This window comes from Physeter macrocephalus, chromosome 11 (genome assembly GCF_002837175.3).
Source record: "Physeter macrocephalus isolate SW-GA chromosome 11, ASM283717v5, whole genome shotgun sequence".
NCBI lineage: Eukaryota > Metazoa > Chordata > Mammalia > Artiodactyla > Physeteridae > Physeter > Physeter macrocephalus.
Genome location: NC_041224.1, coordinates 145,521,992 through 145,538,397, shown reverse-complemented (window position 1 = coordinate 145,538,397; position 16,406 = coordinate 145,521,992). Strand labels below are relative to the sequence as shown.

At 46.3% G+C, this 16,406-nt stretch overlaps 2 protein-coding genes across 9 annotated transcripts in view; one reads left to right on the top strand and one right to left on the bottom strand.

The window, feature by feature from the left end:
* ESR2 (estrogen receptor 2) overlaps positions 1 to 8,320 on the top strand; it is a 69,108-nt gene extending 60,788 nt beyond the window's left edge. The window contains exon 11 of the mRNA XM_024133516.3: positions 1,195 to 8,320. Coding sequence (XP_023989284.1) covers positions 1,195 to 1,381 — 187 coding nt within the window. The 3' untranslated portion in view covers positions 1,382 to 8,320. The remainder of the gene's footprint in view (positions 1 to 1,194) is intronic.
* Positions 8,321 to 11,003: 2,683 nt separating this feature from the next.
* The window catches only part of SYNE2 (spectrin repeat containing nuclear envelope protein 2), a 326,063-nt gene continuing 320,660 nt past the window's right edge, over positions 11,004 to 16,406 (bottom strand). For 6 of the 8 annotated variants that reach the window (XM_024133495.2, XM_024133470.2, XM_024133493.2 and 3 more), the window contains 6 exons: positions 15,533 to 15,733; positions 14,436 to 14,564; positions 13,059 to 13,250; positions 12,210 to 12,293; positions 11,648 to 11,697; positions 11,004 to 11,365 (listed from right to left, as the gene is read on the bottom strand). In XM_024133495.2, coding sequence (XP_023989263.1) covers positions 11,143 to 11,365; positions 11,648 to 11,697; positions 12,210 to 12,293; positions 13,059 to 13,250; positions 14,436 to 14,564; positions 15,533 to 15,733 — 879 coding nt within the window. In that variant the 3' untranslated portion in view covers positions 11,004 to 11,142. The remainder of the gene's footprint in view (positions 11,366 to 11,647; positions 11,698 to 12,209; positions 12,294 to 13,058; positions 13,251 to 14,435; positions 14,565 to 15,532; positions 15,734 to 16,406) is intronic. The other 2 variants (XM_024133489.2, XM_024133494.2) reach the window with 1 other exon arrangement.

Below are 16,406 nucleotides of genomic sequence, written 5' to 3'. Positions count from 1 at the left end.
GGAAGGCAGGGCGTGGGTAGGGTGTATTCAGGAAACGGAAATTGTGTGCGCTGTGGAGGGGGATGGTGTGTGATGATGGTTTCACGCTGGTACCATGTGGCTCAGTGCTTGCTGTTACCCAGGAGGAGGGTAGCCCTGCCATGGGGCTGAAAGAGGGGACATGAGGATGGAAGGTAGGTGCTCCCTCGAGGAGAAGGGAAGTCTAGGGGTGGTGAGAAAGGACAACAGACACCTCAAGAATTTTACCAAGGGGGAGGAAATGGAAATGACCTCTGCCTCTGTTTCCTCTTTAATGATTACTCAGCACATGACCATTTGCAGAGCAGAAACAGTCCATCCTCATTAATCACAGATTCCCTATTTGTGAATTTGCCTGCTTGCTAAAATTTATTTGTAACCCCCAAATCAATACTCGTGGCACTTTTGAGGTCATTCGAGGACACGTGCAGCATGGCAAAAAATTTGAGTTACCCGTACTTACGTTACCAGCAGGGGTCACACGAAGTGCTGCTCTGCCTTCTCGTTTCTGCTCATACTGTAAACAAGGGTCCATTACGTGGTCTATTTAGTGCCTTGTTTTGCCATTTTTGTGCTTTGTTGGGGGTTTCACTGTCTAAAAATGACCCCAAGCATAGTGCTGAAGTACTCTCTAGTGTTCCTAAGTGCAAGAAACCTGTGATGTCCCTACAGAAAAAATGTGTGTTAGATACACTTTGTTCAGGCATGAATTTTAGTGCTATAGGCCGTGAGTTAAATGTTAGTGAATGGACTGTATGTGTTAGATAAAGTGTCTTTATAACAATAACTCAGAAGAAACAAGGTTATGTATTAATGGGCTGATGAAAACGTTGGGACCAGGACCTCTCAGAACCTAACCCTGTATTTCTCCCAGTAGCAATGGTTCAGTGTTTGCAGACTGTGTAGACATAACTATGGTGAACAGCGAGACCCCATCGCACTATGTGCCGGTGCTATCAGGCCATTGTGGGTGGGTGGTGGGACACCAAGGTCCATAGGACATTGTACTTGTCCTTACGTGTAGATCACTGGAGGAGACAGATGCAAGAACCATAGCTAGCAAAGGGCTGGAAGAAGCGCAAGGGGTGGGGGTGGAGGACCGGCTCTGTCGGGGAAGATGTCAGACTTCCCTTGGCTGCTTCAGGAAGGAATCTCAGCACCTTTTTGTCCCCCTAGTAACAAGGGCATGGAACACCTGCTCAACATGAAGTGCAAAAATGTGGTCCCCGTCTACGACCTGCTGCTGGAGATGCTGAATGCCCACACACTTCGCGGCAGCAAGTCCTCGGTCACAGGGTCCGAGTGCGGCCTGGTGGAGGAAAGTGAGAGCAAAGAGGGCTCCCAGAACCCCCAGGCTCAGTGATGCCAAGCCCTGAGGTGTGGTCAGGCTGCAGAGGAGGTCAGAGGCTGAAGCGTGAACTCCAGCACAAATCGTGAGCCCCATCAGGAGGGGGCGGGCTTCATCGGCTTTCTGCTGTGTGATCCCTCATACGGCCCCTCAATACCATCCTTCCCCGACCTCCCTATTTCCCAGGAGTCAGGGTGAGAAAGCCAGTGCTCCTTGTCACCAGGGGGCACGTTTGAGTGCAGAGTTTATGTCTTGCTTGGCCTCGTGGGATCTCATCATGGTCCCTCTCACTTCCCATCTCCCTCCCACCTTTTGGATAACATCTTCTTACAGCTTTTGGAATGACTGGTGGAAATCTGACTTGGAAGCGTTGTCAAGTAGAAAGGGGAGAGAATGTGGCACATGCGCAGGAAGGGGACTAAGCCTTATTGTACCACTTAACCTGCCCGCAGAATTAGTCCTTTGTATGCTGCCTTCTGGACCACTTGATTGTAGGATTGAAAACCACGACGGCAGTCAACTAACTGGTTCCACACACCTACCTCACAGGCCTGGGAGGACAGATGTCACGTATTGCTGTGACTCTATCCAAGGCCAGAGGGAATGTGACCTAGGGAACCAGTGGTCAAGCTGAGATGCGAGCCACGTTCATCCCCCAAGACCTTGCTGCTGCCGTCATGCAGGTTCACCCCTCTCGGTTTGCATTGAGAAAGCCTACAAATGACTTGGTGTGCGTGTGTGTGTGTGTGTGTGTGTGTGTGTGTGTGTGTGTGTGTGTTATCACCTTCATGGAGGAGTGTGGAGATTTAAATACCCCTACCCCTGAAATTGCCCTTTGTTAAAACTCTTGTCCCAAGGGGCCCAGTGTGTGTGACAGAGAAAGGACCCGTGTTTGCAGGAATGGGGTTTCTCCTGTGGGGTGTGGGGGAGCAGCCACAACTGCCACATCAGCCACCCAGGGGAGACAGGGACACTTCAGGCTGTGTGTGTGAGGCATGCTGTTGCATGGAAGGATGAACAGCTACACACACGTCAGCGTGTCAGGTTCAGGGCCAAACCGTATAGACGGGGTGAGTGTACCACTTGAACAAGATTGTGAACTCTTATTTAAAAAAGAGAAATATTTAGGGTAAGTATTTATAGCAAGAAAATTCTTTTATACCCTAGGGCTCTTCTAGAATATTTTCTTAGCAGAACATTTATATGGTGGGCTGGGTGAAATAAAAAGTTAGTAAAATATTAGTTCTTATTCCAAGTGGAACATAAATAGGACACGGTGACAAAGCACCTCTGAAATTACAATTTTAACTCACTTTTTAAAAACTGAAATTTTCATACAAATTTTCAGGAACATAGTGAATGCATAAAACGAGTTACATCTATACTTTGGAAGAGAGTAGTTAAATAATCATGTGATTTTTGCAATGTTTTTAAAAATTACCTTGTGATAGGAGATTAAACACACTTTCTTTTTGAAACTAGTAAATACAGAAATGTGCTAGCCACAGTAAACCAAAGTCATTAGGAAGATTACATTCAATAACATAAGGTTGCTTTCTGCCAGTGTGATCTTGAATAATTCTTAATTTTGATATCAATGCAGTTTTACTAAAAAAGTTGAGCAAAGCTGTATCAGAAACTCTTGGCCATGTACCTAGAGAATACACCGTTGTCTGTATTCTGAGGTGATTTGAAATTATTCTTAGTGACTCGTTGCAGCCTCAGCAAGATTGAGTACAGCAAATATATTTGATTTTGTCGGAACGAGGGAACAGTATTTTTCAGCAGGTCAGTTTTCTCTCTTTCCAGCCAGTTTAGGAGCCCCCATGACAAACAAGGGGATGGAGGCTACAGAGTGGGAAGCAGGAGGCAAAGGAAGGCAGCCGTGAACAGTTATTTGCCCATGAAATTCTCTTAATTGTATTTATAAAAGAGACTACCAGGTTGAAAAAGCAAAAATAAAAAAACAAAAACAAAACAGAATGAGGTCTAGGCCGCAACCCCATTACTATGTAGTGAAGTTTTGCAGGTTGGATTTTGACGCCAGCGTAGGCAACCGATTTGTCTCAGGTGTCCTAGCACCTGTCTGTGCCGCCCCCTGTGTGTCACCCGCACGGTGCACACTCTTGTGAAAACTCCTCCACTGCCCATTTTCCACAGACACTCCTGCATGCTTCTTGGGGCTGCTTGTTTCACTGCATTTGGATTTAGCCTATGAGAAGCATGTAACACTTTTGGTCATTTCTTCTTGGCTGTGGTCTCACCTAGGTGTGCTGAGGAAACCGGTCAGTCGGTCCAACCTGAGAGGCCGCCCTGGTGCAAGGCTGTCTCTTAGACTGGGGTCTGGGCCAAGTAGGCAGCTGAGATAATAAGGTCTATAGTTTAAAGGTGTTCTTTGTTTTGTTTTGAGTATTCTAGGGCCCTTTCCCCCTTTCAGATGAAGTGTGAATCTCTGTTCCCAGCTGCTCCAAACGTGTCCTCTAGGGATGACGAAGTACAAAGTCAGGCTGCTGTTTTTCTGGGTTTTGAGTAAACCCTCTATGTCCATTTTAAAGATTAGCCGTTTCTCTTTAATAGTGTTTCTTAAAAAAAACAACAAAACATAGTGCTTTCTTTTAAACGGCTTCTTTTGGGGGAGGGTATCTACCTACCCAAATGGTCTATGGGCAACTTAAATTTCTCCCATAGCTAAGCACAGTGTTTTCAAGTTCAGTTTTTAAAAGGAATTAACTAGAGAGGATAGGACCTGACAACTGTAAACAAGAATTAAATTGAGTATTGGAAAAAGAATAACCCACCCAACTACATTTTATGTATCATGGAAAAGGGATGCTCAGCTTTGCCTTAGACTCGTATGGTGAGATTCCTTTCCTACATTTTGGTTTGTAAGTGATCATTTAATATGACAAACTTAGTTGTGGGGGATGAGTGAGATTTGAGCTATATTCCAAAAACATGAGTGTCTAATATGGGAATCATATAGACAAATTTTAATGATAATTAACATGGAATATTCTTAATACAGAAACCACTAGCGCAGTGTTCACGCAGGTTCCTGGGAGAGCTGGCAGCCACTGAAAAGGACCCACATGGGCCACTCCAGGAGAGCTGCGCAGTGAGTTGTCCACGTTCCAACTGCATCTCCCTCCGTCCCCACCACGTCCTCTCCTTGTGGCCTCAGCCCACACTGAACATGTCACATGTTCAGTGTCCACCAGGACCAAGTATAAAGGATTCAACCCTAAAATAATTTTTGAAGAGATTTATCTTCAAAAATTGTGGTCGGAGCAGCAGATTAAGTTGTCAGCTCAAGAACATTTCTGGAGGGTCTTAACTATTAAAAAAACAATGCAAAATCAACAAAAGCTCTTCAGTGAGACAGTCTTTATCTGGATTACTTCCTCTGCTAACTCAGCTGGGAGACCAATTATTTTCAGTTTCACTTAAAAAATATCAGTTCCCAATTCTTGGCAGAGCTACGTTATATATTCATATCTATAAGCTATGTTGAAGCAATTCTAGAATGTTCTAGCATGTGAAAACCGAGTTTGGTTGTTATTTAAATCTGCTAAGAAACTTGCATATATTGACACCTTTTCAAATTCAAAGGTGAACCTTCAGTTTCTAGTCTACTTTGAAACGAAACATTTTTATTTAAGATTTGACACATTTCTTTAAACTGCTAAAAAAATCTTAAAAAGACATAATAAAGGTTATATGAAGGAAATGATAAAAATACATTGTTTAGTACCCAAAAATTGTATTTGCGGAACATTGACTGTGTGCCAGGCACAGTGCTCAGTGCCTCATACATTCATATTTAATCCTGACACTAATTGCTGTTATCCCAGTTTTCTGGCTCTGGAACCTAGAGTCTAAGCAAACTTGCTCAAGGTCACACAGGGAGTAAGTGACAGAGCTGAAAGTAATCGTGCGGTTTAAAAAAACTAAAGGAAGAATACTTTTAGACTGCAGAATCCATTCGTCAATTGCAATCTGACATGCGCGGCTACTCTGGTTTAAATGGCTCCATTTCCAGAACACCCTGTAGAAGAGAGTTCAGTCCCATCTTTTGTACACGTGTAAATTACAGCCTGGAGGGGTAAATGGACCTGCTGAAGGTCATAAAACTACTTAACGGCAAAACTGGGACCAGAATTCAGGTCTTCTGCCTGCCTGGCCAGCACTGCTCCTGCTACAGACTTGCTTCCGTAGGAGTCTGCTGCTTGAGCTGAGTCTCGGTGCACAGAGGAGAGACGGTTACGTTATGGTTGCCTTCTTCTGTACCCTCTGCCTTCTCAGCTTAGATGGGGTCTGCGTGAACCTTTACAGAATAGCAGCCGTGACAGGTAGGAAAAAATAAGATGAATTATATCATTCCTACCCTCCCATCCTGGGCTCATAAGCTCGTGGGTGGCACTGCCGTCACCTCCTCGTGTCATCATTTTCCCCAGATGTGTTGCCGTGAAGTAGATTCCCTGGAAACTTACCCGTGTAAAATTCTCACACCTTTTAGGCACTGATGCTTCCCCGTGGAGTCTAGTCTACTGCAGTGCAAAACACATACATTTATTCTTTACAGCTCTCCAAGTTGCTGGAACTTTGGCTCAAAGTGGCAGCTCAAAGATGTGCATTCTCTGCAGTGTTATTCTTATAACTTTTTGTTGCGTTGGAGTCAAGGATCCTTTTTCTTTTCTTTTTTTATTTTTGAATGCTGAGGGTCCTATTCACTTGTGGGGTCAGTCAGTGTTATGTGATGGTGGGCTTCCTTTATGGGAAGGACAAAGCTCTGACGATATGCTAGCCCAGAACAGTTCCTGTAACTCTACAGTCTGTGCTGCTGTGTTTCTCTTTCTGTGCTGGGTGTCTAAGTGCCATGACTGTAGGTCCTGTAACATTGTTATTCAGTGGTCCTGTGTACCTCAGAGCCCACTGGCTGGCTATAACTTGGCATTTTTTTCAGATGAATGCTCTGTACCATTAAGCAGGCTTTTAAATTTGGGCCTTTTGACAAATGAATGTCTGCTGTTGTGTGAAAAAGCAGATTTTGAAACCTGCTTTCCATTCCTCCAGGTATTACTTTTTCTTTGCTGTGTGCCTTTAATGTCTATGGAACTGTTGCAGAAAGAAGTTTAATGTGACATAAGCTAAATAAAGTGTTTTTTCATAATTTTGGTTTTAAAAATGTATTTGTTGGGAGTATTAGAACTTTCAGTAATTAGGCTAAGTAGTCGGTGTTCCCATTCTATTCTGAATTCTATTCTGTTTTAGGTTTGCAGAGCCCTTTAAGAATTCGATGAAAAGCACAGACACTCTTCCTGGACAAAGGTACATAAACAAAATGCTTACATACAATTTCAAGAGTTAAGAATCTCTGACTTAAACTGCTGAAGACGTTTTAAACAGCAGCAATTTAATCTTTAGTCAGCTAATCTCACACCTGTGATTTATGACCAAAGGCACTGTATGCCCAAGTAAAATGCAGCTCACAAATATGAAAATCCTGATTTACAATACATCAGTTTGGGGGGTGATTTTCTGTAATTACCTCATTTGAGTCAATTAGTATTATACCCCACGAGGGATGGAGAGAAAAGTAATTCCTTCATACTGACGCTAACTTAATGAATGCCAAGGGTCACTTGAAAATTTCTCTTGCACGTGGGGAATGGAAGATGCAAAATCTCTTGAAGGTGTAAAACACAGATTATTTCATAACAAGAGCTGGGGAACACACTGAGCTGTGGGTGAAGGAAGGCTTCCCTGGGGTAGAAGCCTGGAGTACAGACTCAAGACTCAAAGGCCTCTATCCTGAGAGTTGGTGTGCATCACTGGACTTGAAAATGCAAATAACACTCTCCTTTCTCTGCAACTTGGACTTGTCCCAGAGTCCCTCCTTACAGGCAGAAAAGGTCTCTAGAGTAGGCTGGAAAGCAGGGAAGGAGGTAGAGATAGTCTGCCTTTTGCCTCTGGAGAACCTGGAGCAAGGACCTTCTAACCAACTCAATGGCTGAAAGAAAAAGTTTGGGTAATATTTTCACTTAAATTTCCCTCTACGGTTATTGTAATCCATGAAAAGAGATGGATTATTTTAGAGTTAAAGGAGACTTTGAGGTTGCATGGTAAAGCAGTACCTTTGTGTCCGTATCACTTCCAACAGTTTGGTAAAGTGAAGACAGTTCTCTTCAGCTGGTCCCTTTACATAAAGCTACTGGTGAATTGCACACGTTCTGGGGTGTCTGACCCACAGAAGGGCCACCAGGGCTGAAATCTGGCCTTCATCTACTGACAAGCTTCCTTGACTTCCCCAAGGTTTGCACTTTGCAGAGAAGGAGAGAGGGACCGAGATTGCTTCGAGTCCATGGTGTCTCCCGACTGTCAAGAGATGCAGGTTAGGAGCAGGTAATTGAGGAACTGGGTCAGTAACAACTTTTTTTTTTTTTCACATTCTTTTCCATTATGGTTTTTTTTTTTTCCTGGCTTTATTTTATTTTTAAATTTATTTTATTTATTTATTTTTGGCTGTGTTGGGTCTTCGTTGTGGCACGTGGGCTTTCTCTAGTTGCAGCGAGCAGGGGCTACTCTTCGTTGCGGTGCTCGGGCTTCTCATTTTGGTGGCTTGTCTTATTGCAGAGCACAGGCTCTAGGCACACGGGCTTCAGTAGTTGTGGCACGTGGGCTCAGTAGTTGTGGCTCGTGGGCTCTGGAGTGCAGGCTCAGTAGGTGTGGCGTACAGGCTTAGTTGCTCCGCGGCATGTGGGATCTTCCCAGACCCGGGCTCGAACCTGTGTCCCCTGCATTGGCAGGCGGATTCTTAACCACTGCACCACCAGGGAAGCCCCTCCATTATGGTTTATCACAGTATATTGAATATAGTTCCCTGTGCTATACAGTAGGACCTTGTTGCTTATCCATTCTCTGTATAAAAACCTACACGTGTGAACCCCAGCCTCCCACTCCATCCCTCCCCCACCCCCTCCCCCTTGGCAACCACATCTGTTTTCTATGTCTGTGATTCTGTTTCTGTTTCATAGATAGGTTCATTTGTGTCATATTTTATTTTTCAAAAAATATTTATTTGGCTGCACTGGGTCTTAGTTGTGGCACACAAGATCTTTAGTTGAGGCATGCAGGATCTTTTAGTGGCGGCAGGCGGGATCTTTAGTTACAGCATGTGGACTCTTAGTCACGGCATGTGGGATCTAGTTCCCTGACCAGGGATTGAACCCGGGACCCCTGCATTAGGAGCACATAGTCTTAACCACTGGACCACTAGGGAAGTCCCTGTGTCATATTTTAGATTGCACAGATAAGCAATATATGGTATTTGTCTTTCTCTTTCTGACATACTACTTCATTTAGTGTGATACTCTCTAGTTGCATCCATGTTGCTGCAAATGGCATATTTCATTCTTTTTTATGGCTGAGTAGTGTTCCATTGTATCTATGTGCCACATCTTCTTTATCCATTCACCTGTCAGTGGACACTTAGGTTGTTTCCATGTCTTGGTTGTTATGAAGAGTGCTGCTATGAACATAGGGGTGCATGTATCTTTTGGAATTATAGTCTTCTCTGGATATATGCCCAGGAGTGGGATTGCTGGGTCATATGGCAACTCTTGGTTTTCTGAGGAACCTCCATACTGTTTTCTCCAGTGGCCGCACCAACTTACATTCCCACCAACAGTGTAGGAGGGTTCGCTTTTCTCCACACCCTCTCCAACATTTGTTATTTGTAGACTTTTTAGTGATGGCCATTCCGACTAGTGTGAGGTGGTAGCTCACTGTCATTTTGATTTGCATTTCTCTAATAATTAGCGATGTTGAGCATCTTTTCGTGTGCCTGTTGGCCATCTGTATTTCTCCTTTGGAGAAATGTCTATTTAGGTCTTCTGCCCATTTTTTGATTGGCTTGTTTGTTTTTTTGTTGTTGAGCTGTATGAGCTGTTGTATATTTTGGAGATTAAGCCCTTGTCGGTCTCATTGTTTGTTTGCAAATATTTTCTCCCATTCTGTAGGTTGTCTTTGTTTTGTTTATGGTTTCCTTTGCTGTGCAAAAGCCTGTAAGTTTGACTAGGTCCCATTTGTTTTTATTTCTATTGCCTTGGGAGACTGACGTAAGAAAACACTGGTAAGATTTATGTCAGAGACTGTTTTGCCTATGATCGCTTCTAGGAGTTTTATGGTGTCCTGTCTTATGTTTGAGTCTATAAGCCATTTTGAGTTTATTTTTGTGCATGGTGAGAAGGTGTGTTCTAACTTCATTGATTTACATGTGGCCGTCTAGCTTTCCCAGCACCACTTGCTGAAGAGGAGACTTTTTCCCATTACATATTCTTGCCTCCTTTGTGGAAGATTAATTGACCGTAGGTGTGTGGGTTTATTTCTGGGCTCTCAATTCTGTTCCATTTGGATCAGTAACTTCTCATCACACTCTTTGTTTGGGTGGGAAATAAATAATAGACAGTGGTGCTGGAGATGGAAAGCAGACGGCTTTGTCTGTAACATTTGTTAAACACTATGTGTTTGTTAGTTCACTCTGGAGGGAGCTGGGAATACAAAAATCTGGGTGAAGTGATCCTTTCACGTCCACCTTCCACACTGTGCTGCCCTCATCGCCCCCTCAAACCCACACCTGTATAGGAGGGGTAATCACCTCCTATACAGGTGTGGGTTTCTAGACCTCATAAGTTAGTTATTCTGTACAAAGATAAATAAGTAGAATATAAAACTTAGCTCAAAATCTGTAAAACCCGTAAATCCCCTCAAATATTTAAAAAATAATTTTTGCTCTATGGAAGATCACACATAACGTTTAACTGCTTTGTAATATAATCTAGTACGACAAAAGTATGGCTTTTTTGTTTTCTTTTAATGAGAAACATCTGAGTTGTACATACCACAAACAGCTTCAAGTCTCTGGACAAACCCCCCCCACCCGCCTGTGGCCAAACAGTTAAACAAAACCTGAAGCACCACTTTAAATGTGAAAAGTCTTATAAAATTAACTTACAAAAATGTCCCTATCAAGTCCTGTAGTTTGTTTGGCATTTACTGTACATTAGTCAAAAAGCTCAAGCTAAAATCTGATTTTTTAAAAAAAATCAAAGTTTACATTATTCATACAGATTCTGCATTGTTAAAAAATATGCACAAATAACCACATCCATGCAATATAATTTCTTTAAAAATTTAAAGCAATATAAAAGAGCAGACCTAAGTACTGAGCAGAACATTTTGGTTTTATAATCTGTAGTTCCAAGATTGCTGCTGATTGATTGAAGTAAAATTAACTCTAAATATTTTAAATATGATTGTTTCAGTCAATCAGCCAAGGGTGTGTGTGAGAGTCTGAACCATTTCTGAGGCGGGATCTGCTTGCTTGTTTCTGTAATATGTATTATGTGGTGAACACTACTGTTCAGTGACCATATTCACTACATTTGAATAATGTGGTTTGACAAATCAGAATTCACAAAGTGCTTGGCTCTTCAGGAAACTGCAGTTTCCAGAGACCCCCGAAACCAATCAATCAACTAAGCTTTGCCAAACTGCCCGGGGTGCTGGCCGCCCAGGTCCCCTGCCCTGGGGGAAGATCATTTGAAAGCTGCCCTGGGTCCTGAGAGCGCTCTCTCCGGTCACGCCCAGAGGGAGGTGTCCGCAGCAGGTGGTCCCTGGACCAATGCTCAGAGTCACGCACAGACTGGTCTGGGGCCGTGAGTCGGGCACTGCGCGCAAAGAGGCCGGTGGGTGTGGCGCTGCGGCCAGGCCGGCCTCTAGGTGGGGGGCGGCCCGTTGGTGTACCTCAGCATGGGGTAGAAGGACCTGGCAAAGTTGTTGGCCTGGGTGCAGCTGTAGTCCCCTTCGGAGGAGGGCAGCAGGCAGGCCAGCAGCAGCAGCAGCAGCAACAGCAGCTGGAGGGGCAGCGCCGCCCTGAGCACCCGCGAGAGGAAGGGGCGCCGGGGCCGCGAGCTCTCGGGGCCAGCGGGGCTGGGCGCCCTGGCAACAGAGAAGGTCGAGAGCTGATCGGGAGGTTCCGGAGGCAAACCCCACTCCCGTGACCCTGACCCCCTGCTTGCGTAAAGACCAACATCAGGGGCTGAGATTAAGATGGGGCCAACGTCTGGGATTCAGCCTTGGAAGGGAAGCCCAGCCCTTTCCAAACGGAAGAAGACGAGAAAAGCAATTTTTCCAAAGGCCTTAAGAGTGGCACTGGTAAGCCTGCTGAGGGGAGAGGAGTGTGGGACAGGGAACCCATTGCTGGTGTTGTAATTCTGTTACCTGCTGGCTGTCTTGTTCTTGTCTTCTGTAGTTATCTCTGCTCTGAACTGCTAGATAAAAATAATCCAATTAGTAAACTGAAGATAGTTTAGTCCTGTCAATGGTAAAACGTTCCTCCTTCTTAAATGATACATCTTTCTTAGGTTGTCTTCCTGCCAAGCTTTTGAGCCTAGAGTTTTACATTTGAGATTACACTCTCTGAAGTAAGAACTAACTAGGGAGAGTTTCACGTTCCAGCCTGTTGACCTGTTGCCACGGAGAGATCAGGAAGCCCCTTCAGCAATGCCAGGAGGGCTCCCAGCTTCCACAGCCAGCACAATCCCACCAGGGAAGAGTACTGAGCACAAGACAGCCTTTCCATTAGGTCTTTAAAAGTTTTTTTTTTTTTTTTTTTTTTTTTTTTAAAATCTTCGGAGTAAGCCGCTCTACTGACCAGCAGGTTAAAGCAGAAATCTGTGCTATCATGAAATACTGGATGGGGCCTTGGAGGCCCAAGTCCCTGTCATCTCAATAACTTTCAAGAATAACCAGTATCGTTCGCCTGGCAGAAGGGGGCTCTCACCTTGGCTTGGGGAGCTGGCACAGGTGTTGCTAGAGGCTCTCCGGGGTCTGCTTCGTCCAAGCTGGGCAGAGGTGAGTCTGGGTTCTGAAATCCACACCCCAAAAGTTCAGTTCCGGGAAACAGAAGGCTCTGAATAGTCTCAAGAGCACAAAAGCATGGTTCCTGCAGGTTCTTCACTGCGCCGCTCAGCCCCCTTCCCCACTGTGATCCTTCTAAAAGGAGGGACTCTGCTGGTGCGCTCACTCCCCCCTCTAACAGGGTCTTTCTCAGACGACGGGATGGAAACAAGGCGAGGCCAGCCACTTGCATTAAACACCCAGAGCACACATTGGGAGGGGGACAGAAACAGCTGGACAGTGAGCTCGCGGTGGGTGATGTAATCACGTGGCCACATAGTCTGGGCTGCACGGGAGGAAGGATATATACTCTGGGATGGAGGGGAGGGGCTGCCCTACGTCTGGTGAGTCCATTTGTTCTGAGCTGGATCACATTTTAAGAGAAGAAGGTAGACAAATGAGAGAGTGGTCAGAGGAGAGTGACCAGGACAGGGAGAGGACCAGAAACCATCACGTGAGAACAGTGAAGGCATGAAGGCAGAAACGACGGAGGGACCCGGCTTGTTTTCCACACCCCGAGCCACACTGATGGGTGCCGTTGCCGCCTCCCTCTTACAAATGACAAAGCGGCTTTGAAGAGCTTTGGTAACTTGTCAGGGCCACACAGCACAAAGGGGCACGACTCCTCTCTGACCGCTGCCACGTGCTTGTGGCCTCCTTCCCCAAGCAGGGCTGCCACACTGCTTTCCCATTTGCATCCATTCTTATATTTAGAAGCTACAAGGGGACTCACCTGGCTTCGCTGCAAGGACACTAAGTCTTGGGACACTTGCTCAAGCAGCTGTTTGAGTTTCTTCTCAATAACATGGACTTTCTCTTCAGCCTCAATGTAGTCTTCTCTGTGGCCCTTGATAAGCAGGCTGCTGGAAATCTCTTGTAAGGAGTTTACTTGAGGTTGACGCTCCACTAGCTCCTTTTCCAGTTGCTAAAAATAAAAACCTGTGTCAAACAGTTGCTTATCGAAAGGGAAGCTAGTGTGGCCGGAAGAAGCTTTCTCCGTGCCAGGGAAGTTCCAGGATGAGTGGTGGCTGGTACCCAACTCAGAACTACCTCCTTCTACCTGCCTGCCTGTCCTCAAGCCTGGCATCACGTAGATAGCAAGTTGGTTACACTCTACCCTTACTTTTTATTTTATTTTATTTTATTCCTTCTCATTCTAAAGACAATAGTGATGCTGGAGAAGTTAGAGAAAAGGAGTGAGGCGGGGTGGTGTGGGAAGACTAGGCCCTCATCCCCGATGGCAGGAAGTTGAGGGAAAGTCTAAAGTGGACAAATTGAGAAAGCACAGCTTACACGTACCATTGAGAAATATAAGGAATCAAGTGAATCTGCTTGTGTGGTCTTGCTCGATATCTAACGTGGTAGCCGCTGGACAACGTGTGGCTACTGAACGTGATTAAAAGCGCAGTTTCAGTCACAGCAGCCACATGTCAAGTGCCTGGGTGCTACCACAGCTAGGAGCTGTTACACTGGACGGTGCAGCTATGGAACATTTCCATCACTGCAGAAAGCTCTATTAGAGCTGCTCTGGACACGGGGGCTTTATGAAGATTTTAGAACAAAAAAATATTTTTTAAGCAATGACCAGTGTTTTGATTAAATTTAAAATGTTTAAAACTAAACCACATACAGATATATGGATAAAAATGTCACCTTGAGTACAAGTGAGACTATATGGGTCTCACCTTGGCTTGCTGGTGAAATAAATATATGAAAACACAACTACCCTCCCAGAAGAAAGACTGCGTACGTGGCTATGGAAAACTCATACAGCTCATCATGACTGCCAGGTGACTGAACACCGTGTTTCCTCCCAAATGAGCTGTATTCACAAGGGAAAAATACTGCAAAGGGCCTTCAGTTTCTCAGGATCCTGCCAAACGCCTCTGTCACTGGTTCCTGAGAGTCCTGAAGACTTCCTGCTCTGGACCACGGCTCTTCGTCCCGGCACTCACCCTGCTTCGGAACGGCGCAGGGATGGTCAGTAGACACCAAGCAGAACACGAGGGCAGAACACCACGTGGGCGTTGTTTCCAGAAACGCCAGGCGAGGCCACCTAAGCACTGACCTCCTGAAGAGGCCAGTGGTAGCGCAGGGCCCCTAGACTTACCAGGAGCTCCTCCCGACATGCCAGGAGGGGCCGGGGGTCTGCCTCTGGGTCAGTGACACGAGCCTCCTGCCTCCGGCTCTCGGCGCTCGCTAACCACAGCAGCAGGCTTTGACTCAGCTGGTGAAAGTCCTTAAAAACAGCAGACGTCAGAGCATGTCCCTTTCTTAGACTGTGAAGGCAGGTGTGCTGGGAAGCAGCGTGCCATTGCTAATCCATCATCGTCATTTGCTCTGCTGGTCCTTATCCAGTGAATACAAGGGCCAGATTTAAACTAAATGCCAGGGCCCCCAAATGAGGGAAAGCAGGGCAGGAGAGCACTCGGCCCTGTCCCAGGAGGCACGCTGAATTCTGCCACGTTTAAAGTGCTGGCAGAAAGGTGGGGCTTTGGAACACCCCACCTGATATTACTAGGAAGAGCACACAAATTATTCAACACATCTGCTGGATTCATTGGTCAAGGGAGACACCCCAACAGGACAGACTACGGCCCAAAGACAGTGCTGCATGTGGTTGCTGGTGGGCTCCTGTTTCCTAGGATGGGGTCAGAGCTCACCTGTTGGGCATTTACTGTGTGGCCGGTGCTGGGTCAAGGTTATATGCATCTAGTCCTAAAAAGAACCCTGTGAGGTAGGCCCTGGAATTATTCCCATTTTCCAGATGAGAAAACTGAGGTCTAGAAGGTACAGTGTTTTCCCCACAGTCACACGGCTACTAAAACTACAGAGCTGGGTTAAACTGCTCCTTGTTCTAGGGCCAGGTCTCTTAACACTCTGCTGTCCAGCGTTCCTGGCAAAAGGACAGACACAGGGCAGTGTTGGTGTGACACTTCCAACCTACTGGAACGCTTGCTGGAACCCTTACAGTACGGGTGGGTCAGGGCAACACAGTGGGAAATGCAGGGCAAGCGTCGGGTCTCTGAGGCAGCAGGCGGGCCGCTTTGGAAACAAATGGCAAAGCACATGCTTCCTAACACAAACCATATTTGGCTGCGCGAAAGCAGCCTGAAGATGATAAACGTATCTCTTCTCCCGCCCACGTGGGCCTGCCTGTGCTCGGGACTGGGCCTTGGGCACCGGCTGGGTGCTGAGTCGCCGTACCTGGCACTGCATGAGTGACAGCCGTAAGCCCTCTCTCCAGCTCTCCACGGCACCCTGGGCCGCGTCCCAGCGCAGCCGCAGCTGGCCGACTCTATCTTGGAGCTCTTCGGAGTCGGTGCTCTCAGTTTGCAGAAATTCCTTGCTGCTCACGTTGACAGAAACCACTAAGGCCTTGTAGGTGTCAAAGGCTTTTAGTATCTCCTACCGCAGAGGGAAAAGACTGGGTCAGGCACTCTGTAAACAGTGATGTGGGGTTCATTTTGAACCTCAGTGGGGAACGGATCTTCCAAACACTTCTCTAAGCCGTGGCCCGGCATACAAGGGCAACGTCGCCTGTCACGGGCTGGGAAGCCTCAGGTAAGGGAGCTGCCTTACAAGGTCACGACTTGGCTGGCCAGATGACTGGGCTGAGAGACAAGGCCCGTCTCCCGGTGGACCAACTACACCGGAGGCATGAGTAGACCCTGCTGGCCTCTGTCTGGCTTAATAACATTTCTGGATCAGATTAAAAGTCTTCTACATAAAGCACACATAGTTCTCCCGCATTCGCCCCAGAGTATCGCAGAAGTGTTATTCCTTAGGATGAATGGTAACCCCTGATATATCAGTGCACAAAGTAAAACAATACTACAAATGTGAAGACTGCCTGCATACCCCAAAACTCCTATATTGGGTCTTCTTGGGCGGCCAGGCTCATGTTCAGTGCACCCCCAAAAGTGCAGGGCTCAAACTGCCCCTCCCCTGCTCCCTGGCTGCGTGGGTGACAGCTCCTAACTGCATAGCAGAGTAACCGATCCGGCCCCAGAATCGGTCAGGAGGTGCGCTGTCCTCCTCCTCACCCTCGGCACTCCACCCCCAGTCTTGCCTGCATACA